Source organism: Podarcis liolepis, assembly GCF_965112155.1.
Source record: "Podarcis liolepis genome assembly, chromosome: 6".
Taxonomy (NCBI): domain Eukaryota; kingdom Metazoa; phylum Chordata; class Lepidosauria; order Squamata; family Lacertidae; genus Podarcis; species Podarcis liolepis.
The window spans coordinates 23,679,552-23,706,393 of NC_139559.1; the positions used below are offsets into that span (position 1 = coordinate 23,679,552).

At 45.7% G+C, this 26,842-nt stretch overlaps 2 protein-coding genes across 2 annotated transcripts; one reads left to right on the forward strand and one right to left on the reverse strand.

Annotated features, from left to right (window-relative positions):
• Window positions 1-753: 753 nt before the first annotated feature.
• Window positions 754-9,240, forward strand: SYS1 (SYS1 golgi trafficking protein). Its single transcript, XM_083508308.1, has 4 exons — window positions 754-926; window positions 2,053-2,313; window positions 6,313-6,380; window positions 7,705-9,240. The coding sequence occupies exons 2-4, from the start codon at window positions 2,152-2,154 to the stop codon at window positions 7,943-7,945; spliced, it is 471 nt and encodes a 156-aa protein (XP_083364434.1). The 5' UTR covers window positions 754-926; window positions 2,053-2,151; the 3' UTR covers window positions 7,946-9,240.
• Window positions 8,394-26,622, reverse strand: LOC310709111 (neuritin-like). Its single transcript, XM_083508339.1, has 3 exons — window positions 26,156-26,622; window positions 24,626-24,788; window positions 8,394-14,945 (listed from the first exon to the last, which is right to left on the reverse strand). Exons 1-3 carry the CDS (start codon window positions 26,196-26,198, stop codon window positions 14,720-14,722), a joined length of 432 nt encoding a protein of 143 aa, XP_083364465.1. The 5' UTR covers window positions 26,199-26,622; the 3' UTR covers window positions 8,394-14,719.
• Between the last annotated feature and the right edge of the window lie 220 nt (window positions 26,623-26,842).

A 26,842-nucleotide genomic window follows, 5' to 3' on the forward strand; every position in this document is an offset into this window, starting at 1 on the left:
TGTAATCATTCAACTTGTTTTTATTATTGCTTGTTAGCCGCCCTGAGCCCGGCCTTGGCTGGGGAGGGCGGGGTATAAATAAAAATTATTCTTATTCTTATTTATTCAATTTATATACCACCCTTTATCAAAAGTTCCCAGGGCGGTGTGCAATATTAAAAACACATTACAGAACATCCATGATAAAATAATAATAAAAACACAATTAAAAAAAGCATCCTGGCAGACAGCCTAATAATAAAATAGTTCTCATAATGTCGTATATCACAGGTTGTCCCTGTCCAGATGGGGGCGCGGCTGGGACACCAGCTGAAGCTGATGGCAGGCACCTCAAGCTGCTTCAAAGCGACTGTAATTATTTTATTTTATTTTATTTATTTATTCATCCATCCATACATGCCCCGCCCATCTGACTGGGTTGCCCCAACCACTCTGGGCGGCCTGTAACAACCTCCCATCCACCCTGTCTAGGAAACTGCCTGGAAAACCTACGCCTATTTTAGCTCGGGTAAGTTTACACCCTGAATATTATTCTTGGGGTGTGTTTTTTTTAGTGGCGTCACCTAGGGAGCCTAAGCATTTCAGCAGGCGTCACAGCGCGTAACCAGAGAAATACGTTTATCAGCGAAGCCGCTGATGACCAGACGACGCGTGTTACTATAATGTGACGTCACTTCCGCCCGTAAGGCGCCCCTCCAGGCTCACGTCGGTTTCTCCGTGACGTCACCGACCTCCAGCCGCCATTCTAGGCATCCGGAGGCCGGCTGGCTCTATGGTCGGCCGAAAAAAGAGTCAGCTGCGAAGACGGGCCTGGCCGGCCGGGAATGAAGTTTGGACCCTGTGGCGGTTTCTCGAGGCTGTTTGGGGGCTGGGAAAGTGCGGGGGCGGCGGCGGTTCGGGGACCCTTCGGCGGCAACGAGAGAGAGGTGAGTGGCAAAAGCGGCGAGGGTTGGCTGGAAACCTGAAGGAGACGGGGCGGCAGGCGCGGGTTTGTGGGAGCCGGGTTTGAGGAAAGCCCTGTGGGCTGGTGGGATGGTCCCTCTCTCCTCTCGGCCTCCCTCAGCGCCTGGCACAACTCTTTCAACACCTTCGCGACAGGCGGAAAACCAGCAGGTCTGGTTTCTCCCCGTTAAGTGATGCAACGACGGGGGAAGCTCTTACCTGTCGGGCTTCTGCCTGTTTGCCTTTAAGGAAGCCAACGCACACCCCCTGGAAGCTCTTCTCAGAAAAGGCGCGCCCACGTGTCGGCCTTAAATCTTTAACCTCAGCCTTTTTAAAGCTTCTCTTTCTGCGGATCACAGCAGCAGAGGAAGCTGCTTTATCCCCAGCCGGATCTGTGTGGTCCACACAGTTCACGGTTGTTGTCTACACCGTCAGTAGCTTTCCAGGTTGAAGGGGGTTATTATTATTTATTTAGGTTTCATGGGGGATATTGAAGGGAATTTGCTTCTGAGCTGTGCTCCTGACCAGCTTGTGGGCTCCCTGTTGAGGCAACTGCTTGTGCCACTGTGGGGAATGGGATGCTGGTCTAGACATCTGACCCAGCAGGGATGTGACCTTACGATGGATTTTAGTTATGATCCAGTAAGGCGGTTCTTACGTTCTTTGTTGACAGAACAGGATCCTGCTCAAATAATTGCTGTACCAGTTTTAACATGGCTGTCTTGTTCGTGTCAAGTATATTTTCACCTGTCCCAAACTCCTAGGGTTGGATAGGTTTAAAATATTTTTCAGAAAACAGCATTAATCCTGCAATGCTCATCTAGTGAGTATCCTTTTACGGTCTCTCTCTCCCATTTCTGTGTTATCACTCCCAGTACTATCTGTGCAACATACACTTAGGCCCGGGTTTTTGTTTTGTAATCTGTCTCTGTTAGGTTTCCCATACCTCTCTCAGGGCTACACTTGGGAGACCACACCAAAGAATAGTAATGTGAATGCCAGAAGATGCCAAAAGAACACTTTGGGTTTTGGTCAATGGGTAGATTGGAGGGCCCTTCCATAAGCTTCGGTTGGAGTAACATGTTTTGTTTTGTTGTTGTTCAATTTCAGGTGCTGATGCGACTGGCCTCTAGTCAGTGAGATGTGTGCTTGATACTTTAAGACATCGCTGGATTTTGCCTAGCCGGTGGGCAGGCCCCTGCTTCAGCAATGGCTCCACAGTTCCGTAGTTATGTTTGGGATCCTGCTCTTATCCTTTCCCAGATTACCCTCATGCAGGCAATTTACTATAGCTCGCTTGGGCTCTGGTTGGCTGTGGTGGACAGCCTAGTTCACAACAGCCCGTCCCTTGATCAGATTTTCAACTACGAGGTAGGATATTATTCATTTTGGGAAATCCTGACAGCTAGAAGATTTTGAAAACCAACCTTGCAGGCTAAGAGGACTGTTGTTTACGTCTCCTACTTTTTGGTATCCAGGGAAATCCTTGAGCCAGTCTTTCCCATCCCTGGGTAGAAGTTGGAGTTAAAAGTGCAGATCAGAGTGAATGGAGAGATGTTGGAAGGGAAAGGAATTGACCAGTGCAAGAAACGCTGTCCCTGTTTGGGTTGTGGTGCCTGTAGATCAGGAGTGGAGGGAAGTCATGTGAGTGTGAACTCCAGTGTGAATAACAGTGGAGTGGCAGGACAGTATGTCAGACTTTCCCACCATTCTTGACAGCCTTCTCCTTCAACCTCCAGCCACCCCTTTGCTCCTGGCTTCCTGTTCTACACAATCATACACATCATGACCACCAGCTCCTCAGTCCAGAGGAAGGGTGATCTGGATTGTGTGTTCCCCTTCTTAATCTCCAGTATTTAAACAAGTATGACATTAACACAGCTTCACAGATTGCATTCTGTAACATTTGTATTTAAATTTTACATACTTTTGTATACAGATTTTTGGCTTGCATAGACGAGTTTATAACAAGATCTGTCAGAAATGAATTTGCACTTTTGCAAATGGCTGCGTTTGTGATAGCAAAATTAAGATGATTTTGTATGATTGTTTAGATATTGTTTATTGTGGAGAGGACATGCTGTGTATTGTTATTGCTAATAGGAACTGATATTATTTCTTTTATTTATTTATTAAAAAGTTTATTCCCTTGTTTTCCCATTCAAAAAGAAAAAGGAAATGCTTATAAAACAAAGGGCACATAGTTCAGTGTTAGAACTTCTGCTTTGCATATGCAGAAGGTCCCAAGTTCAATCCCCAACCTCTTGAGTTAGGAATGTCCCCTGTCTGGGACCCAAAGAGTCAATGCCATTTAGTGCAAACAATACTGTACTGAGTTTGATGGGCCAATACTCTGAATCAGTATAAGATAGCTTCCTGTGTTCTTCTAACAATCCTCTATTCCAACACTATTACCAAACTAGAAATAGCATCAAAGAACAAGAACCCAAAATGGTCTGTCCTGTGTGACCTTGTAAAAGTTTGTATGAAGTCAGTTGAATATTTCTCCCCGAAAGGGCAGTTTCCTCCACCTACCTTCATGTGTTTTTTTTCATTATAATGGTTATTCCTGGTGTTTTGTATCATTTCTACAGAAGAAAACTCTGAATACAACAATTCACTTTTATCACTACCCAAAGTTTCTTGTGATGTCAGATCAAGGATTTGGATTTAAATGTTTAAGTAGAGACAATGTTACAGGGCAGATCAGCTGTGGGAAAGATCTGTGGTGTTCTTTCTTTGGAGTGAGTGAGACTGCCTGGGATGGTTACATGCCCATAAAAAAGTCTCTCCGATGGAATCTGAAAAGATAAGACAAATCTAGAGAGTGCACTGTGCCTTCTCCTTTGCCTGGCTGCATCTGTCCTTGAACTATGATCATGCCTTTTGCTTGCCTGGATGGACAGAAGAGTGTGTAGAAAACTCTTACCTGGATGGAACGTAGTCTACTATAAAAAGTGCGAGTTACATCAGTTGCTCCACCCACTTTTGTCTCTGGCCCTACCCACCACCAGCATCTGTCTCCTGGAAGGTTGGCTATGAAGGAATGTACCTGTAGGCTGAAAAAGACTCTCCACTCCTGTTACATAATTTTATCAATTGCTATTGGCTATGGCATCAGGCTAGCCACTGTTTCAAACCAAATCTGAACTATGTGGCCCCTTATCTGATCCAATTGAACTCCTCTTAACCTGCAGCCAGCCCTGGGGGTGAAGTGGCCATGACTGGGGAAGGGAGCCAATTCACTTCAACAGCATATTCCTCCCCAGCCTTATACTCCTCTGCCATAACTTCCTCTCTAAGGCTTTGAAGTACAGAAGAGTAAACACAAGCCTAAATGGCAGAAGAAGACCTCTGTAGAGACGAAAACCCAACTGCTTGTTTCTGCCCCAGTTATCTCTCTCATAAGAACACAAGACGATCCCTGCTGGGTATTCTATCTAGTCCCATGTCCTGTTTCCCATGGTGGCCAACCAAGAAGCCCATGAGCAGGGACATGAGAACTACTCCCCTCTCTGAAGCTACTGAGTGGAAGTGAGCCTGTAGTGGATATTGTGTAGTGGATCCAGTAGTGCATATTGTGAAGTCACAGGCTGGGAGGAGAGAAATTGTCTTAGCCCAGTGGTGGGAAACCTTTGTAAGCCCAGGAGCCACATTCCCTTTGGGAGAAGCATTCTGAGGGCCACATGCTGGTGGTGCTAGTGATGGGCAGGGTGAGAAGCAGATGTGGACAGAGCAGTGGATGTGAGTTTTACCTTTGTATAGGAGGCTACTGTCCAGCTATGCAGGGTTTCTCTCAGATTTTTTTGTGGGGTGCATGGGACATTACAGGTGTGAAGAGAGGAAACTGAATTCCATGGACACCAGTGGAAGCCCACTCTCACAACTGAATTCCACCCAGGGAAATTAGAGCCAGACCTTCTCATGGCTCTCACCATCAGATTGGCTTTGAGCACCGCAGTACTGTAATGTAGCTTTTGTTTGGGATCTCTGTGCTTTCTGTCCTCATCTCTATTGGGAGAATAGGGCAGGAAGAAGTCTGACACCTGCCCATCTCTGTGGAAGCCTGTCCAATGCATAGACAGCAATGGTTACAATGCTGCATGTTTGAAAGAGAAGGACTTTTGCCTGTGCTGTCTGCAACTCTGCTGTTTTCCAACTTTTGTAAGCAGAAATGATGACCAGCTTAGGGACTCTGTCGAGCGTGCCTTATCGCTGCCTGCTGACCTTGGCAAACTGCATGAGGTAGTGATTTATGATAGCCTGGATTTTGGTGGCAATTGTAAGTTTTCAGTTCTGAGTTGCCGAAAAACTGCAGTTAGTGTACTGTGACAGCTGGCCTTTCTATTCAGTCCTTTCTATGAATATAACTTGTGACGGAGGCTCATGTAGACGTTGATTTATCTTGGCTGGATTGCCTATGTTGAAAACTTTAACCACTGAGTTGTATTTTAGATCAGGGGGTTCCAGACAGTGGTGTGTGGACCACTATTGGTCAACAAGCTTTTTGAAGGTTGTCAGTGGTATGTTTCCATATTGGTTGTATTTTTAATGCTTTTTATTTCTTATATTGTATTTTATTGTATTGCAATTTGAATTCTATGGAATTTCAATTGCCATACAAAAAGAAGAAGCAGCAAGAAAAGTACAATTAAAGATATCACAGTATCTTAGCAGGGTGTATTACAAATATTACAACTGGCAGGGGGAAAATCAATTAGTGGTCCACCGAGAATATCAGCAATTTTCAAGTGGCTCAGTGGAGGTGGGGTGCAAGTTTGGGAACCACTGCTTCAGATCCTTTGGAATTTCACAAAATCAAGAAAATGTTGTGTGTAATTTATGCAGTTTCAGATAGGGAGGAGCAGGTTTTAGCCTCAAAACATACACTGATCTGTTCTGTAGAAGCAAATGGAACCCACTTCAACCATTGGGCAACTTTTGCAAAATATATAATACCATTCTGGCATTGTATCAATATCCCTTGTGATTTTATTCATTTACTGAAGGGTTATTGTTTTGCTTCTTGTTATGGTATGTATTTTTGTGTTTTTATATTGTAAACTGCCTTATGATCTTCGGATAAAGGGCAGTATATAAAATTAACTAATAATAATAGTAGCAGTAGTAGTAGTAGTAGTAATAACAACAACAACAACAAAAACTCAGCCCTGGCTCATTTTTGTAGATATAATTAAACTTGTACATACAAATCTGCACTCCTAGAAAAAGAAATTGTTTTTCTGCTTTGAAGGTAAACGAAGCATTATGTTGAATGGAATGCATGGATGGGGAAGAGGAGTCAAATAAATCTTGACTTGGTTTCCAATTTATCCCAGTGGCTGTTTCTCTCCTTGTAACCCTGTGCAGGTTTTGGGGTTCTCCACCTCACCTGGCAGACTTGCCATGATGGCTTTTATCCTGAATGCACTTTCTTGGTAAGTTGGCTTTTTGGATGTGCATTTCTGACACTTCTGATCGCCATTTTGCTTCTTTCAAGTATAAACATTTTTCCCAGGAATCAAATATCCTTTGCTGAAAACCGTAGTATTCTCACAGTCTGTGTTGTAATGCAGAATCAGGCATAGCTAACATGGTATCCTTCAGATGTTTAGAACTACTTCCATCAGCGCCCAGCCAGCGTGGCCAATGGTTGGGAATGATAGGAGCTGCAATCCACAATGTTTGGAGGGCACCACCTTGCCTAGACCTGTGCTAAGGAATGTTGCGAGAAAGCTGCTTGTAGGGATTGACTAACCTGTCTTAAATCTCTGGCTGCTATTGGTTGAACTGCTCAGACTCTATAGATGGACAGGGCAAAAAGTAAGCTCTTGGGGGAAATGGGTGGAAGATGAGGGATAGGAAAAGAGGAAGGAGAAGCCCAAGGAGGCAACAGGCAAAGGGAAGGGGGAAATATTGAAAAGCAGGTTTGGAAGAAAGAGTTGTTCAAAGGAATGAAAGCAAGAGAGGGCTAGAGGAAAGTCTCAGAAAGGTTTAATAAATCTGGGAAAAGAGAATGGGCAAAGAGAGGATAAGGACACGTGATCAAGAGCTGCAGGGCTTGGAACAAGTCGGTGCTCCACATTTCTTTGAAATATCAGCCAAATAGCTGCTGTCCTTTAAGGCATATGAGCATGAGTATTTATAGTCTTCCACCCTCTCACAAGAGAGATATGTTGTACCTCAAGAGCAGCCAGGAGAGGAAGAGAAGTTGCCAGATCAAAGGTTTTCAGCCATAAATATTCCTAACAGCCTAAAAATACATTACATGTAAATAAGAAGAACAGAGAGCTATAGCCTTAGAGTTCCAAGGTTTGAAAACTTAATTAAAAAGTCCCCACGTGGAGCAAGCTTGTTTTCTCCAGCTCTGGAGGCTGGGACCAAAACTAATGGATATAAATTACAAGAAAAGAGATTCTGACTAATAAACACCAGGAAAAGCTCTCTTACAGTAAGAGCTGTTGGACAGTGGAACAGACTCCCTCAGGAGGTGGTGGACTCTCCTTCCTTGGAGGTTTTAAAGCAGTGGTTGGATGTCCATCTGTCATGTATGATCCCATTGAGATTCCCGCATTGCAAGGGGTTAGACTAGATGACCCTCAGGATCCCTTCCAACTCTACAATTCTATGATTCTAAGATAACTCTTGCACATCTTAGTGCAGGATAAATATAAAAATGTCTGAAAACTTTCTGTTGCTGAATTTCTTCTTTCTTGAATGCTACAGTTTCAGGTAAAATCTTCTCTCCCCTCCCCTTTACAGTGCCATAGGCTTGCTGTATTTCATTCGGCGAGGAAAGCAGTGCTTGGATTTCACAGTCACCATTCACTTTTTCCACCTGCTGGGCTGCTGGATTTACAACGCGCACTTTCCAACTGCTTTGACGTGGTGGCTTGTACATACTGTGTGCACAGCACTCATGGCTGTGATTGGGGAATACCTTTGTATGCGAACAGAACTGAAGGAGATCCCATTAAATTCAACCCCCAAATCCAACGTATAGACCCTCGGAAGATGCTGTTTCTCTCTCTCTCTTCCCCACGGCTTCCTCATCTTGGTGCTAACACAGGATACGTGAGAATGTATTTGAAGCAACCCAGCATGTCAGTTCTAACTTTTAAATAATCTTGCGCGAGAGGTTTGTGATGCATCCATGGGTACAACATGGGACAAATCAGATTTTGATAAAGCACACTTTGTTGCTTGGGTAGACACACCCATTTTGCCCATGCAGCTCAGAACAGATTCAGCGTTGGACAACAAAGCAACAGGAGCTGGACTGCTTTTGTGAGATGAACACTGGGTTGCCGGAACTGGAACTGTCATTTTCTTCAATATGGACAATACCCAGGCAGTTGACTTCACGCAATGCACAATAAAAGCTCCATTCTGCTCCCTCCCCAGTACATCTCGTATCTATTTTCCTTCCAACTGTCTTTTGAAATTTAAAAAAAAAATCAAGGAGATCAGACAAGGTAGGAAGTATTTCTCACTTGGCTGCTGTGATTATAGACGGTTTGGCTAAAGGTGAAGAGGAAAGTGACAATATTTATTGGATTGTAGAGACTGATTTTTGGCAAAGCAAATAAAGACTCTCATTGTCCATTGCAGTTTCGCAGCTTATTGATCAGGCAGGGTTATCCTGTTATTTTATATAGCAACAGGGGAGGAAAGGGAGCCATCAGACAGGAATATCATCCTGGAAGTCACATCATCGAAACTTTAAATCTACCATCTTCAAGGAAAAAAATGGCATGCAGCAAGTTGGCCCGCCGGCCAACAAAGAGGGCTAGCTGTGGGCGGAAATGCTTCAGATGAGCCTTCTTGTTTATAGTATTACCATGAATGTACTTCCTTTTCTCTGATCATCAGATTCTAGTATTTATAATCAAGGACACTGTCCTTTTTTGTTATACGAGGCTGTGTTAGCATATAAAGAACAGGACTATTAATGAGTTTTTTAACTGAACCAGATTAAGAGAAATATGCCGTTTCCGTTGTCTCCTACGCACAGAGGCCTGAGTGCCCCTGTCACACACAGTCAAAACTCTCCTATTTTAAAAGGGATGGGAGGTTTGGAAGAGAGAGTTAATCTGTAACAGCCGGTTGCAGCTGTTAATGGAACTATGGGTTTTTCACAATGAACTTATTTTCAGACATGCCACTGAGCCTTTCTTTGTACATAAATATTTGTTGGTGGTATTGGTTTGTATAAGTTATATTGGTAAGTTAATGCTTGGTTTGTAATGGTTAGGGGGATAATTTTGCATATAGAACTCGATAAACTGTCTCTCAAAAGCTCTTTGTTTCTGTGATGCCTTTTCTGAATTTCATCTGGCAATCCTTTGCAAACAGAAGTTTCGCCCTGGATTAAATGTTTTGCTTCCCATCCTCAGGTATTACATTTAGCAGAAGGCAGGTCTTTTTCTATGCTGTCTTTATGATTGGGGAAAACTTATGAGTCAAAAAGCCCCTTTTCCAGTGTTCGTTGTTTATTTATTTATTTATTGAAATATTTATAGACTGCACTTTTCATTAAAAATACAGCAACGTGGTTTACAATTCAGTGTTAGGTCACGAACATGCTGTACATGAGGGCTGGCTAACGTGTCCTCTTCATGTTTCTGGAGTCCATTTCCCATAATACTCAACTGGAGCTGATGGGAGTTGCAGTCTAACCACATCCAGAGCTCCACACATTTACTTTCCCTGCTACACACTGTGTTCAATAACAGTTGCATATCGCCACTTTGCCACTAGATGGCATTGTTTGCTTTTTAGAGCCTGCTATTATGTGATAGGAAAAGCTGCATTTCACCAGCAACGCTTTAATGCAGTGGGGCAGACCTCCAGAGCCACCCTCCTGACATCACTGCAGCTTACTTGGATGGGGCAGGGCACCACAGGGTCTTGGCAAGGTTAGGATGGACCGGTGGGAGTGCAGGATTGGCTCCACTGTCCTGTCTTACCCCTGCTAGGGTAAGCAGCAGCAGCAGCAGGGTTGGAAGGGCAGTTCTGTGCTATCACATCAGTTGCTACTGCTTATACTGAATCCAACTACTATGGTACTGCCAGGTAGTGGCTCTCTAGGCCCCACCCAGAAGCATTTCCTGCTCCTGCTGCTTCTTTGGGTGAAAGGTCAACACATTCAAAGCAGAGGAGAGAAGGAAAAGCCCCGCTTTTAATACAGTCCTAAAACAGCAATGGTGGAAGCCCCGGCAGGCCATTTGAGCTGGACTAGGCATTGTGCAGAATGCACAGATGCATGCTGGGACTCCAAAGCCTATGGAAGCTCTCGTTTTCAAAATGTCATGCCCAGCCGTTTAACCTGAAATCTGCTTCAAGTGCTAATTGGAACTTGTACGCAGGGCTGTGTGCCTTTTTAGTTACAGAACTCAACACCACAGAAAGCTGGATTCTGCAATGTCTGTAAACAGAGCAAATACAGATAATATTTTGTATAATTCTGCCATTTTAACCATTTTGCAAAATTTGTTTACTTTTGCATGTCAGGAAAAGGGGCAAGGGATTATAGACAATGGTAGGCACGCTGCGCCCAAGTCACTAACAATCATATTGAACCAGTCCTCTGACTTTTGGATACTGCAGCATGCATTTTGACCATATACCGATACATGTTCAGGCATATCTTTGCAACCATGAGGGCTAGAAACTTGTTCTTTTGAGAAAATGAAATATGTGTGCATTTGAGTGAGAGAGAATCAGACTATAGTTTCCATTTGGTTATAATTAACTCTGTTACTGTGGGTAAGCAGTGGCGTAAGCAGAAAAACATGATTGCAGTTATTCTTGGTCTCCTACCTTCATTTCTCCTTTGGACACCCCTGCCATGTCATGTTTCTGCCACACTTTCAAAAAGAATAAAGTACTTCTCTCAGCACGCATATAATACCTTCCCTCACTGCTGAACAGTCTCCAATTTGCTCTTCCCGAAGAGCATGCAGATTCTGCCTTGCCAGCAAAAGGTGGTGAGAAATTCAAGAGAAGGATCAAAATCGGACAGAAAATTCCAAGAGGACTGGAACTTTGTGAGATGTTCCTTGGAAGAACCAAACAGAATGTTTCCTGCCATGTCACTCAAGGAAATGCTTCTGAGAGCCAGTAGGGAAGCCTCCAGGGATGGAAATGGGGGAATGCAGGAATGTTATCAGAGAAAGAACAGAATTGATAAAGAAACCATGTCAGTGCTCAGATTGTGGGCAAATATAGATGGCCATCTGTCATGGATGCTTTCGTTGAGATTCCTGCATTCCAGGGGTTTGGACTGGATGACCCTCAGGGTCCCAACTCTGCAATTCTATGGTTCTATAATCAGGAATAAAAATACTTCAATTTCTATGTCAGGGACCCCTGACCATTAGGTCCCGTCACAGACGACACTAGGTTTGTGGTCCTCATCTCGCTTTATTGGCCGAGGGAGCCGGCGTACAGCTTCCGGGTCCTGTGGCCAACATGACTAAGCTGCTTCTGGCGAACCAGAGCAGCATATGGAAACGCCGTTTACCTTCCCGCCGGAGCAGTACCTATTTATCTATTTGCACTTTGACGTGCTTTCGAACTGCTGGGTTGGCAGGAGAAGGGACCGAGCAACGGGAGCTCACCCCATCGCAGGGATTCGAACCGCCGACCTTCTGATCAGCAAGCCCTAGGCTCTGGTTTAACCTACAGCGCCACCCGCATTCCTCTATATTGTATACATACAGGAGAGTTAATTTATCCTTGTTATATTTGTTGCTGCTTCATGGAGAACAAACCTGGGTGCCAGCCCGTTCCTAATTGCTTTTGAGTTCTGAAGCTTACTTCTGACTAGACATATATAGGATTGTTCTGTGAATCTGTTTTCTGTCATCTTGATCCTGTGAAGCCCAGTTTCCTATGTGTTTGTGTGCATAAGAAAGTGAGAGCAGTTATCCTCTGCCCTGCCACAGAGCAAATAAACGGCAGATGGCTTCCTTTTCTTAATGAACTTGGTCTGATGTAGGCACTTGAGGGGTTGCTCCCAGAGAGCGTTTCTGCAACAGCTGCTTCTAGTGCATCATCCATCAGTGAACTCGAGCTAAATTTTGTCCAGGGGGAGGGGGGGGGATCAGAGACAGGGAGTAGCCTTGTCCAGCCAAGTGATTTGAGCTTTGATTTCTAGGGAAAGTGGGACGGGGCATTTGACAGTGTAAATGGCCACAGCAGGATTTTTAAGAGCAAGAGGTAATATTGTAGAAATACAATGCTAAGCAGTGTCATATTCCAGAAGTCTCCCACCCTCCACAAAAAAAGTCTCTGGAGGATAGGCTTAGATGGATGGAACCAGGGTGTCCTCCTGTTTCTGCTCTTTTAAAGCCAAGCGCAACAGAGATGCCATGTTTCTTCATTCACATGTCTCTAGCCCACGATGTCTAAAGTTTGTGTGCGAGCTATCAGCTTTTCACAACAAAAGCTATGCTTGATTGAGGGAAGTGGAACTCACCCTCTCTCCTTCCTTCCTTCACTGCATTCTTGAAGCAAGTACAAGATCTAGTGATGACCACCAACTTGTATGGCTTTAAAGGGGATTAGACAAATTTATGGAGGCTAAAGCTTACCAATGGCTACAAACCATGATGGCTATGTACTACCTCCAGCGTCACAAGTGCTATGCCTCTGAGTAGCAGTTGCTCGGAGTCACAAGTCAGCGTGTGCCCTGGTCTTGCTTTGGGGCTTCCCATAGGCATCTGGTTGGCCACTGTAAGAACAGGATTTCTGGACTAGAGAAGCCTTGGGTCTGATCCAGTGGGTCTCCTATGTTCTTAAGCACTTTTCTCCTAGCCTAGCTCTGACACAGTGAGTGAGCTGGGCTGGGGAGAAAAGCATTGGGGTCAATACCATGCAGGGAGGAAAAATAGGAGAGGGTTCTGCTCCCCTGACTTGGATGTGCCTTTTGTGATTAAAACCAGGTTTCCTGCAGATGCTGCTTTAGACACGGATGAGGAAGTGCGTGAATAAACAAACATGGCTGCTCTCACCATCTTTCACTAGTCCTCAGCTGGCAGTGGCCATCGGCACTTTGTAGCTGTGCAGGATGCTCAGAATGAGACTGTCACCAATCCCCACCCACATTCTAGCCTTCTTCCTATGCCTGTAATAGCTATGCCAAATTGGCAGGCAGAAATGAGGAAAGCCCTTGGGTTTACATGCCAAAGGTTTTAGGTCAACCCATGCTGTCTCCAGTTAAAGGGTCCTGATAGCAGGTGGTGGGAAACTTCTGGAGAACCTAGAGAGCCACTGCCAGTCAAGAGTAGACCATACTGGGCCAAATGGGGAAATAGTCTGACTCATATGTTCATTACAAATTGATAGATGGAGTGTGGAAGGGGCTACAAGCAATTGGGCTGGAGGCTGGCGGGTTGGCCAGCGTGGTTAACACCAGTGGTGGGGCTTGGATCTGGCCAGCAGGCTAGATTCAAAACTCATACACACACTGTGGAACACTTTGCCACATGAACAGGGAGCTTGATGTCAGATGATCAGATGAATCCACTTCAAAGGAAGAATCAGGAGCACTTTTGCAGACGGGGCTTGAAGTCAATATTTCAAAGGCTTGAACGCCAATCTTCCTTTGAAACCTTGCCATTCAAGCTGCATCTGGAAGGGAAGACAAGAAGGCTCGGCAGGCTTAATTAGGCTCATATGCTTGAGGCTTTCCACTGCTGGTTTACACTCTGCTAGAGAGGTGGAGAAACTCAAATGGGTCTTAGAGCAACAGGTATGGTACACACAACTACTCTGCTAACAGGGCTGGAATACTGCCAAACTGCAGGAGATCATTCTCAACCTCAAACACGTTCAGACATATCCCTCAGTTTCAGAAGTGCTGACAGCACTTACTCTTTTCTTGCATCACATCTTGGGAAATGAAGAAAAATGGTTTTCGGGAGGAGGATTGACAGTTTACATTGATCCCTTGTAAATGTGTGCAAAGCCAGCATGAGTTCCTTCTTTGCCCCTCAGGTCCTGTTTGTTGGCTTCCCACAGGCAACTGGCTGGCCAGTGTAAGAGCAAGATGCTAGAAGGCCCATATATTTTTATGTAGCCCTGAGGTTTTATCCACCAGCTTTAGGTTAGAGCTCTTGATCAGCACCTGAAACCACAATCCAACATAATATAGTGCCATTTATCTTACCATTCTAGTGCAATCATTTGTCCAAAAAAACCTTGATAAATCAAACAGGTGTGTAACCTGATTAGCACATTAAAACGGCAGAGTGTCAGTAGAGATTTTGGGGATTGTTCCAGAGATGGAACGCAACCATTAGAATTCGTTTCTCTGGGAAAATCTGTTCCTGATGGTTTCTAAGAGCTCAAACTGCCCCTTTTAGTTCCCTAATATTTACTGTTCTAGGAGGTTGTCCAGGATACTGTCTTTAGGAATGGTTGTGTAGGTGTGGGAAGAGATCGACACAATAGTTTGATTGGTAGTTTTATCAAAGAACATCCAAAACACCAGACCAAAATAAGGAAAGCAGATGCCCCTTTGCTTGCGCTGCCATTTCCTCCAAGTTCAGTGGTTTAAAGCTGAGATTCACAAGCAACTTCTCGTGGGCAAAGTCACACTGGAACACTTGCCAGACTTGTTCTTGACAACCCAGATCACTGGAAAATGCAGTGGATTTCCCTCCATATTTATAATGTAACCAAGCATTCACTAAACAAACACAAAACCCCTAACAGTATTTATCAAAGATCTGGAAATAAATATATGTACATATGTGCAGAGTGGTTCCCTTTATAAATTAAGCCACATGACCATCAAAGTGATGCTTAACAGCGAAAGAGATGGAATCTGCAAGGAGCTGAAATTCTGGGAGTTGCTGGACGCGCAGAGGTCAAAAAGGCTGCCTTGGAATTTGATTTTCCTAGATTCCTTTTTCAACATCTCCCAGATAGTTGCTGCCTCCCTCTGGCACTCCCAAAGGGCAGCCACGGCACAGGTGTGAAACTCTTCCCAATATCTGCAGCAGGAGAAAGAAGAAGAAGAAGAAGAGTTTGGATTTGATATCCCGCCTTTCACTCCCCTTCAGGAGTCTCAAAGCGGCTAACATTCTCCTTTCTCTTCCTCCCCCACAACAAACACTCTGTGAGGTGAGTGGGGCTGAGAGACTTCACAGAAGTGTGACTGGCCCAAGGTCACCCAGCAGCTGCATGTGGAGGAGCGGAGACACGAACCCGGTTTCCCAGACTACGTGACTACCGCTCTTAACCACTACACCACACTGGCTAAGAGAAGACTTAGTTTCTTTTCATAAAACAAAGAAGTCACAGTTAGAAATCGCTTATCTGTAAAGTAGAACATATAGTAGCGATCATCAGTGCAGTGCCTGAGGATGCTCACAAGTAGCTCTTAAGGGACCCATGAATTGTTTCAGTAAAAATCCCCTCAAAAATCCACAATCCGCAAAAGGCTTCTTGCTCTTTCTGCTCAATTCCTGTTTGCTTTGGCTTGGCCTCTCTAATGCTCCCTACAGCAGCCATTTTGTGTAAAGCCACACCCCCACGCCAGCCATTTTGTGACTGGCACCCATGGCACTCAAATGTTCACTGGCTCAAAGAGGTTGTCCACCCCTGACAAAAAACCCTGAATGGTTTGGTTGGTTGGTTGGTTGGTTATGACCAGAGTAGGCACTGTTCCAGCCTTCTCAATGTGAGTCTGTCCACCTTAGAGGAAGAAAAAAGGGACAATCCAAGTCTAGCAGCACTTCTGTGATATACTCACTACCAATATGAATTCATGATCCCTGTGCCAAATTTATCCCCATAGGAACAAGTTCTTCTATAGGCAGTCCTTCCTGAATAACTCCTAGGATACCTAACATTTTGCTTTTGTGCATACGAATGCAGCCTACATGAGGAACATTAGGATGGATGTTGAAAGAACCAAATTTCAGGATGCCTAAGCAGGATAGGATACCATGAGAAGGTTGATCTAGCTCAAATGTGGAGACCTTCAAGCCGTGGGAATGAATGTGGTCCTCCAAACCTCTCTCCAGGCCTCAACCCCATCTTGGCAGGGGGTTGGACTCGATGGCCCTTGTGGTCTCTTCCAACTCTATGATTCTATGATTCTATCTCCTCTCCAGCCACCCTCTCCAGCTGGCCCTGCTCTATACCATCCTTGAGTGTTTTTGCCTGGCTGGAATGTGTCTTTGAATGCTGATAATGCCTCCTGTTGGATGGAGAGGGGTGTGTAAGTGCACAAACTAGCCTACCATGTAAAATTTACATCAGTTTCTCCACCCACTTTTGCCTCTGGCCCCACCCACCACAAGCGCTCAAAACGGTGCACACTAAATTGTTGGTTAACCAGTTTCAGTTCTTCCAATGAATACATGGATTCCAGACTAAATAGCTTGAGCTATACAGTAATGGATTTTTAAAAGGGGGAGGAAGCGGAACATAGGACAGAGTCCCGACTGTACTCCCTTGCTAGGCTGTTACTTTAATAGATGCACTGTGAAAGTGAATTGTATCTTTTTTTCTGGCCTTGCTGAAACATTTTCCTTCTGGAAATGTTTGATTGCAATGTTACAATGGGTCCCTTCAGATGTCCTTTTTATTGTGCATTCATCATTATTTGTGCCCATGATTGTATCAGTGAGGTTATATGTGATCCCACTTTCAGGGCTATTTGTGCCTGCAATGATGATGATGATGATTTATTTATACCCCGCTCATCTGGCTGAGTTTCCCCAGCGATCGTTTCTCAGTGGACATTCTGCTTTATTTGCAATCGGTGCATGTCCCATAGTGTCCAGCTGGAATCCTGTAACTTTATCTTGTAACCACAAATGTGCAAAGGTATTTGCTCCACTTTCGTTGTGATATTGCACAAGAGTGCCTCCCCAGACAGCAATAAGGTGGCAACATTGGGGAAGTGTCACTGAATATCTAATAAAGCTGAATGTGTGGATGGTCCACTATAAATCCATCACTAATGCACAACTATTGCATTAATGACATGTTGCCGAACACACCCACCAAAAACCCACCAGTCTTTCTCACATAAGTGGAACATTTTGCCCAAAGCGGACCCTGGTTATACGAAAAGCATCTTTTGTCCAAGGCATCCTTACACAATCATGAAACAAGGCTGGTGTGTGTGTGTCTGCGTGCATAAAATCTCAGAGAACACTTATCTGACTGCCAGCTGTAAAGAGCTCATTAAATAGAACTATTGTGGCAGAATAAATGTCCTGAGATGATAATGAGAGAAGCTACTGCCAAACAAGGTAAACTCATTTTGCCTTATAACAAGCCTTGCCTGTAACCTGCAGCAGCATAATTGCAGGGGGCAAAGGAGAAATTTAGTGAGTTAGCAGCTTAAAATTATCTGACTTCAACAAAGACAGGAAGAGCGAGGCATGAAAACTGAAGTGTCTACTTTGAAGGACATTTTTTGTGTGTATTTGTTTCTCTTCACTCTTTCTCCCCCACCCTTCCCCATCTCAGTTGGGTAATCACAGTCCCTAGCATGCCTCACTTTTTGCAGCCTCCATCTGTTCACAAACACAGGCCATAATCACATGACCTGTCAGCGTTGGACTCCGGGGGAATGTTGCACAACTAAAACCAAACAACAAATACAATCAATTTCATAGCAGGCTGCTTTCTGAGGCATCAGTTGTTATGATCTCCATATCTGTCACTGTGACCAGCCTTTTCTCACTAGCAGAGGGAGAGAAACATGGAACAGGAACATCATGGGAAGACAGTATTGTTTTAATTCCATTATAGCAGGAAAGAATGGCAGGGCATATCCAGGATGACATTGGGCCTTGCAGCACAATGATAGGTTGTGTGTATTCTGCATTAAAGGAAAACAAAACAAGAAAGCCTAACTCCACATCAACAAAATGTGAATCCAATGGTCTGTATAAAGGAGGTTAATTAAGGCTTGCATATGCTCATATAGTTTGCTTCATTAATTCTGCTTCTCCAATTCATGAGAAGAGGCAAAGATACGGATAGGAAGAGTGCTGAAGCCCTGGTTTCTGACCCAGTAAAATGTGCCTTCCCCATAGTTTCTGATATTTCATCCTTTGTGGTGGACACATTTTCAGACCCAACTTCATAATCTTTTAAGGGCTAGAAATTTCAATAAAAGTTGAGGTTTTCTAGGTGCTGAATGTGCTTAGTACAGTGGTACCCCGCAAGACGAATGCCTCGCAAGACGGAAAACCCGCAAGACGAAAGGGTTTTCTGTTTTGGAGGCGCTTCGCAAGACGAATTTCCCTATGGGCTTGCTTCGCAAGACGAAAGCCCATAGGGAAATCTCCGGGGACCTCTTTTAAATGCTGGTGGTGGGGAGCAAAGCCTTTCCCCCCCTCTGGCCTTCAGAAGAGGTCCAGGAAGGCCGGCGGGGGCCGAAAGGCTTTGCTCCCCACCGCCAGCATTTTAAAAGCAGTCCGGGATAGCAGGGAAGAGCTTCCCGCTGTCCCGGATGGCTTTTGAAGGCAGGCGGGGGGGGCAAAGACTTTCGCCCCCCGCCCGCCTTCAGAAGAGGTCCAGGACCTCTTCTGAAGGCGGGCGGGGGGCAAAAGTCTTTGTCCCCCCTGCCTGCCTTCCCAGGGGCTTTTACATCGCCCCGGACAGCGGAGAAGTCCTCCGCTGTCCCGGGCGATTTTAAAATGCCGCCCACCAGCATTTTAAGATCGCCCCGGACAGCGGAGAAGTCCTCCGCTGTCCCGGGGTTTTTTAAAATGCTGGGGGTGGGAAGAAAAGCCCTTGTCCCCCCCCCCCAGCCTTCAGAAGAGGTCGGGGGACAGACTGTCCCCGGACCTGGTCTGAAGGCGGTTTCCATAGGAACGCATTAATTGATTTTCAATGCATTCCTATGGGAAACCGTGCATCGCAAGACGAAAAACTCGCAAGAAGAAAAAACTTGCGGAACGAATTAATTTCGTCTTGCGAGGCACCACTGTACTAAATTTCACATGTGTACAGGTTAAGCACACAGAACCACTAAATATATGTATACAGCCCTGGTCTGGATCCATTTCCTAATTCTTAAAACATGGTTGATTCTGTATAGGTTGTTGTTGTTTATGTACTGATTTACTGTGAAAAAAAGCGGGGCTTGCTCCCAGGTAAGTGCAGTTAGGGTTGCATCTGAACAAATTAAATCACCTCACACCATCACCATGGGAACCGTTGCCTGCAATCTAAAGTGGTATGGCCCAGATACAAAGTTTTACATTACTACCTCAGTGAGGTAATTCTCCTAAGAAAATGAGCAAAAGTGGGGGGGGAGAGAGTTCTTGGGGATCACTCCTATGGAGAACGAGAGCTACCCTTTAGCTATACAGTGGTACCTCGGGTTACATACGCTTCAGGTTACATACGCGTCAGATTACACATTCCGCTAACCCAGAAATATTGCTTCAGGTTAAGAACATTGCTTCAAGATAAGAACAGAAATCGTGCTCTGGCGGCGTGGCGGCAGCAGTAGGCTCCATTAGCTAAAGTGGTGCTTCAGGTTAAGAACAGTTTCAGGTTAAGAACGGACCTCTGGAACGAATTAAGTACTTAACCTGAGGTACCACTGTACCACGGAGAGTTAGAAAGTGGGGTTTAAAAACAGCAGCAAGAATCTGGTGTGTGGCTGTGCTTGCTTGCTTGCAGTGATTAAGAAACTGAACTACCAATAGGAAGCCCCCAGTTTGACTCTCTCAGCCTCATTCCTCTCCACTTGAAATAAGGAGGCTAATATACTGACTTACTCTGCAAAGTAAGAAAGGGAAAGGCTGTACAGCATCTTATATCCTAGGGTTCAATCTCCAAAGTCTCTAGGTAGCGCTGGGAAAGACACCGGCTTGAAACCTTGAAGAGCCACTACATCCATTAGTGTAGACAATACATGAACCAGCAGTCCAACTTGCTATAAGGCAGGTACCTTCCTGCGTTCCTAATTGTAACTAGATAGTGTGTGTGAAGCGCTTTGAACTCTTGAAAGTTCTTAACAAATATTATAATTATGAATTCGGAGGGGGTAGGCTGTATGCCTGAGCCCCCTTCTAATTCCTGGATCCAGCATGGATTCAATTCCTCGAATAGCTGGGCTAGCTTCCTGGTGAGGTACACGCCATTAAGGTAGCAAAGGAAGTGGCTCTGTGCCAGGTAACAAATGAGTGGGGCCCCTCTCCCTCAACTCGCTGGTAGTTAGAAAGACAAAGACCAGAGAGTTAAGGTGTGTGAGGTAGAAGCAAGGTTGCAGGCAGGCAGGCAGCCAGCCAGCCAGCCAGCCAGCTAGCTGGGAGACAGAACCATGCCTGATTTCTGCTGGAATCCAAGGCTGTGGCTATGGGAGAAGCAAGACCTTCTTGCTAATGCTGGGAACCCTTCCACCATAGGCTCAGGTTGTAGATATGTGTAAATAAACCATAGATCATAAAGACACCACGGTCTGTGCTGCACCTCATTCCAAAGGAAACACAAACCCTGGGTGAGTGCCTGGTACCTCGAACTGCTCAGAGATTGGGGTAGCGTGCAATATTATTACAATGACTATTCCCAAAAGACACCTGCTTCTTGGGAGAAAAGCAATGACAAACCTAGACAGCATCTTAAAAAGCAGAGACATCACCTTGCCAACAAAGGTCCGTATAGTTAAAGCCATGGTTTTCCCAGTAGTGATGTATGGAAGTGAGAGCTGGACCATAAAGAAGGCTGATCGCCAAATAATTGATGCTTTTGAATTATGGTGCTGGAGGAGACTCTTGAGAGTCCCATGGACTGCAAGAAGATCAAACCTATCCATTCTGAAGGAAATCAGCCCTGAGTGCTCACTGGAAGGACAGATCCTGAAGCTGAGACTCCAATACTTTGGCCACCTCATGAGAAGACTCCCTGGAAAAGACCCTGATGCTGGGAAAGATGGAGGGCACAAGGAGAAGGGGACAACAGAGGACAAGATGGCTGGACAGGGTTCTCGAAGCTACCAACGTGAGTTTGACCAAGCTGTGGGAGGCAGTGGAAGACAGGAGTGCCTGGCGTGCTCTGGTCCATGGGGTCACGAAGAGTCGGACACGACTAAACAACAACAACAAATTCCCACGGCTCAAACTCCAATTCAGGCACAATGCCCCTTAGAGGTCATCTTCCCTTCATCTTTCCTCCTCCAAGGCTTTCTTGTCTCCTTCATTAACCTCCTGCCCAACCCTACAATATGTCTTTGCCCTCTCCCTAATCTGGCTTCTCCTTTTGCTGGTTCCCTATTCTTATTTATTGCTTTTTCTGCCTTTCTAATCTCAGCATCTTTTCTCTTGCGGGGCTAGCTGGTTTTATGCCTTCCCAGAGCTTCGCCTCTTCCTTGATTGCATTCCTGGAAAATGGCACCCATTTATCTCAGCAAACCTTTTATCTCTTCCATCTCCCTTGCTCGCTTTTAATCAGGCCCAGACCTGCTCCAGGCTGAGGGGCTTGGTGCTTTGGTACCTGATTGCCTTCCCATCTATCCTGATTTGATTACAAGTAAACAAATGGCTGCATATCCACCTTAACCTCAAGCTTCTAGGTTTGAAGCTGCCCCTCCTTGGAAAGGCCAAATGGATTCAAGACTGACTTGTGTCTTTTTTAGGCCTCTGCCCCAAATCAGTGCATTTCATTGATTATTACTATCCATAATTATTACCACATGTTTTATTTATTTGCTTGCAAGCTCTCTGACCCACCCGTCACCATAAGGCCCCAATGTGGGTTACAACTATAGAAAATACAATTATAAAAACAGATAAAACAATGGCAATGATAAAAAAATAGAATTGTTCTAAGTGGAAAAGAACAGATGCAGAGGACTTTATACATCCCAGAAATGCAAGGCATAGCTCTTAGTTCCCATTATCCTGATAAGCAACTGAGGGACAACCTAGATTCCTTCTTCTCCCAACTTAAATCTCCCTCTCCCCTGGTCTCCCTGCAGAGGGATAATATATAATAATAATTTATTATTTGTACCCCACCCATCTGACTGGGTGGCTTCCAGCATATATAAAAACATAATGAAACATTAAACTTTTAAAAGCTTCCTTGTACAGGGCTGCCTTCAGATGTTTCCTATATAAATGCTATATAATTTCCTATATAAATGCTATATAATTACTCATCTCCTTAACATCTGGTGGGGGGGGGCATACCACAGGGTTGGTGCCACTACCAATAAGGCCCTCTGCCTGGTTCCCTGTAGCTTCACACATGGGTATCTATCTGTCTGTGCCCCCTGCAGCTAATATCACCTCTGAATGAAAGAAGTGGGGCCTAATTTCATGATGCTCATAAATAAACAAACAGCTCAGAGGAATAAGAGTAAAATCTCTCCGGCCTCCATGTCACCTCTGACACCACAATGCTACACTCCTCACCAAGGTAATTATAATTATATCTTATTTTTAGAATATTTATAAGCCATCTTGATGAGCAGAAACCTTCTCAGTAGGCAACTTATTCATAAAGCTAAAGGGTGATCGACTCTGGGGTTGCGGCACTCATCTTGCTTTACTGGCCGAGGGAGCCGGTGTACAGCTTCCGGGTCATGTGGCCAGCATGACAGCCACACTTCTGGTGAACCAGAGCAGCGCACAGAAACACCGTTTACCTTCCCGCCAGAGCGGTACCTATTTATCTACTTGCACTTTGACATGCTTTCAAACTGCTAGGTTGGCAGGAGCAGGGACTGAGCAATGGGAGCTCACCCCATTGCGGGGATTCGAACCTCAACCTTCTGATCGGGAAGCCCTAGGCTCTGTGGTTTAGACCACAGTGCCACCCACATCCCGTTTCATCCTTATTCATAGGATCCTTTAAACTGTATTTCTGCACTTTCCAAATTCGGGGGTCGGAGGGAAATGCCAGATGTCCCCAGCCCCACTTTCCTTGAAAAGAGGCAATGGGGCGGGGGGAGGCAGTGAACAACTTAGTAAAAGCAGGGTGTGGTGAGATGGCAAGAGCAAGGATTTATTAAATGGGGCTAGGAAAAGAAGGGAAGAAACAAGAGGTGTATGGTGTACATGAAACTGCAGCGTCAAAGCAAGTGTTATCCCACACTTTCTGGTGCAGTTTTCCATTTTGGAGAACCGGGTTTGTTGCCCAAGAGCTCCAAATCTGCTTTAATGGTGCAACCTGAATTTGCCAGTGTGTGTGATTAAATCCCACTTGAAAAGAATGACTGTTTGCATGCACTCTTGAAAGTTTCTCAGGCATATCTCTGCCTCTGGTGGAGGCCTCAAGCCTCTGTGAGGGTAGAACATGGCAGCTGGCTTCTCTGTGGTTCCTTCTCCCTTCCTCCTTTTCTATATGCTCCCCATTCCTCTCTCAATCTTTTCAGAATCTCCTCAGGGATGATCTCCCTGCTCTTGCTTCAACATCTCCTCAGACCACCAATTCTTCCTTCTCGTACAATAGCTCCTGAGGGCTGCCACCCCTGGGCTACGCTATAGGCATCCCACAAGAGTTGCAAAGTTATCAGGGACTCTGCCCCATGTGCCACTGAAGCAGTCCAGGAGGGGATAAACAGGATCAGAGGGAAACACTTTTCCTCCTTTATTAATTACCCATCAGAGTGCTGTGAAGAGAGCAGAAATCCTAACAACCTTAGAAGGGGGAAACTGAGATTTGGAATGTGTGCATCTAATTGCAAGGCTCCCTGACCCCAATTTCTCTGGGCTGAAGGCATGCCACGTGCTTCCTTTCAGCCTAACGGGCACATAGCAGATGGAGCGGTTATACCCATGCTCTTTTCTCAGACGTCCATGTGTATATTAAACAAGCCATTGTAAGAACACACGAATCTCCTTTATACCAAATCAGATCACTGATCCACCAAGCTCAGCATTGTCTACACTGACCAGCAGCTGCTCTCCAGGGTTTTAAATGTGTCTTTCCAACCCTACCTAGAGATGCTGGGGGTTGAATCTGGGGCCTTTCTGCATGCAGAGCAAACTGAGCTATGGTGGTGCCCCTGGATATGCAGAAAAATGTGCCTGCTGTCTGTGTGGAGTCTCATTTTCCTGTCCTAGATGTGGAGTCACCCACTTAATTATGGGAGAGGTCTATGTTTGGAGTATTTAGAGAATATCTGGGGAATAAAAAGTAAAGGGACCCCTGACCATTAGGTCCAGTCATGACCGACTCTGGGGTTGCGGTGCTCATCTCGCTTTATTGGCTGAGGGAGCTGGCATACAGCTTCCGGGTCATGTGGCCAGCATGACTAAGCCGCTTCTGGCGAACCAGAGCTGCACACGGAAACGCCGTTTACCTTCCTGCCGGAGTGGTACCTATTTATCTACTTGCACTTTGACATGCTTTCGAACTGCTAGGTTGGCAGGAGCAGGGACCAAGCAACGGGAGCTCACCCTGTCGCGGGGATTCGAACCGCCGACCTTCTGATCGGCAAGCCCTAGGCTCTGTGGTTTAACCCACAGCGCCACCCGTGTCTAGATGTGGAGTAGATATGGAGTCACCCACTTAATTATGGGAGAGGTCTATATCGAGTATTTAGAAAATATCTGGGGAATACTTGACACCAAAATTCACAGTGGAGAACAGGATTTGGGGGAGAGTAGCACTGAATCTGGAAGCAAGATGTGTCAGCGATGGATGGATGGATGGATGGATGGATGGATGGTGTTATATGCATGCTCACCCGCAGACAGCATACAGTCCTTGCATCTGGTCCCTTTCATCTTCCTCCTCCTCTTCTTCCTCATAGATGGCCATATTCTCTCCTAGTTTTAAGATGCAGTCAGATAAATCTTGGTAAATGTTTTCACACTGGGCTTCTGCAGTCAATGACCTGAGCAGGTACCCTGCAAATGGAAAGGGGATCCATGTAACTTAATAGAATCACAGAATGGTAGTGTTGGAAGGGATCCCGAGGGTCATCTAGTCCAACTCTCTGCAATGCAGGAGTCACAACTGAAGCATCTATGGCATGGCCATCCAACCTCTGCTTAAAAGCACAGTCTACCTCCTTCTGATTGAGTTTGTTCCCCTGTCAAACAGCTCATGATGCAAGGAATCTCCTTCGGGCACCCTCATTTCAGATTCAGAGCCAATGCCTTTGAACAATCCTCCTTCCCTAAGGTTTGGATCTGTTTAATAGGCATCATATGAGAGCCAGCATGAAGTTGCTGATAGTGTGCAGGTACTTAGACTTGGGGGTCTTGATGCAAGCTGAGGATCTGGGCTGCCTCTTAGAAACTAACCTATACCGGCATAGCTAGGATTTATGCTAGGGAACAGACTTTATGTTGTGGGTGGACAGAACCTCAGTTAATATTTTTTTTATTGATTTGCTTGATTTAGGGAGAAGCAGTTGCCCTCCTGCCCCCCCCCGACTATGCCAATGCCTCACAGAGGTGTTGTGAGGATAACATGGCAGAAAGGGGTCCATTCATTTTGCCCTGAACTCTTTGGAGATCAGGCAGCATAAAAATGTAGGTGAGAAATATTTACAGTGGAAGGCAAAATGTGACCTGCCCTGAATTTGGTTGTCTGCATTTGCAGAACCTTACAAAGTGAGTTCAGAATCACAGAATTGTAGAGGTGGAAGGGACCCCAGGGATTATCTAGTCCAACCCCCTGAAATGCAGGAATATGTGACTGTCCCATACGGGGATCGAACCTGAAACCTTGCCATTATCAGCACTACACTCTAACCAACAAAGCTATCTAAGCCATGCAATACATGTCTAATACACGACCTGTTCATTGTGATGTTTCCTCTGGAGCTGCTGCCAAGTATTCAAACATGCCTAGAACTGGAGTTTGCCAACTTCCCTGCCCTGAGCTCCTATGCCTTTAACAACTACCCAAGATGCAGACATTTAGCAGGGGAAGCTTCTCCCATCATTTCCTCTCTATAGGAGGGTGTGTGTTAATTTTTTGCTTGAAAGGTTGTTGTTAGTAACGACACAGGAGCACTGCCTGGAAAAACAGTTGGCAGCCTACTTAGGGCACAGCCGAGAATTTTATGTCCCCTTTTACCGATGTTCAAAGCAGACGGAGGCTCAAAAGAAATGCGAGGCGGTAGCTAACTAACCCTTAGAACTAGAGAGCGCGCACCTCCGGGATGGAGAGAAAAGACTTTCAGCTGGGCTAGTTACTGAGCTCCATGATCCGGACCCTCTCCAAATCGAAGCACGACCCCTACGCCGGGAAGGCTGGTACTCACCCAGCGCGACGAGTAGGAGCGCCGTGCCCATTCGCTGTCCCATAGCCGCCGCCTCCTGCTGCCGCCGCCCTGCTCAGGGGCTCCGGCTGGACTCCACCCCTGACATCAACAGCATGCCCCCAGGAAGCCCATTCCCCCGCCAGCAGCACCCACAGGCGCCTCTTTAGCCTTCCTCCTCCCGGTGAGGAAGCAAGACGGCGCAGGCGACCGCCGAGGTAACTTCGAGGGCTCAGCTGGCTCGGTGCGCCTTGCAAGCGCTCAGCTCCCTCCTCCCGCGCCCTCCCGGGGGGAGTCTGCTCAGCCCATCTGGAGACGCCACTTCTTTCCCTCCAGCTGCCTCCCGGGAGCCCAGACCCTTTCTCCTTTCTCCCCCTGCCGAGAAAGGTGGTTTAATCCAGGAAGGCGCAGCCACCGCGCTCACCGGGGGAGAAAACGGAGGGGTCTGTCCCTTGCCATGCTTTGGTGTTGAAGGGGCTACTTTGACGCTTGCAGAGTGGAAAGTGTCTCGGGTAGGGAGGGAGCTCTCTCTCTCTCTCTCGGGCTGCATGTGGGCAAAACAATCCTAGGAATCGCTCTGCCCTAGTAGGGCTACCTTGCAAATCACTGTGCGCAGAGGATTTCAGCCTGAAGCATTTGAAGTGGAAATCTGGGCGGATATTTTAAAAATCCGGACTAGCCACATCTGAA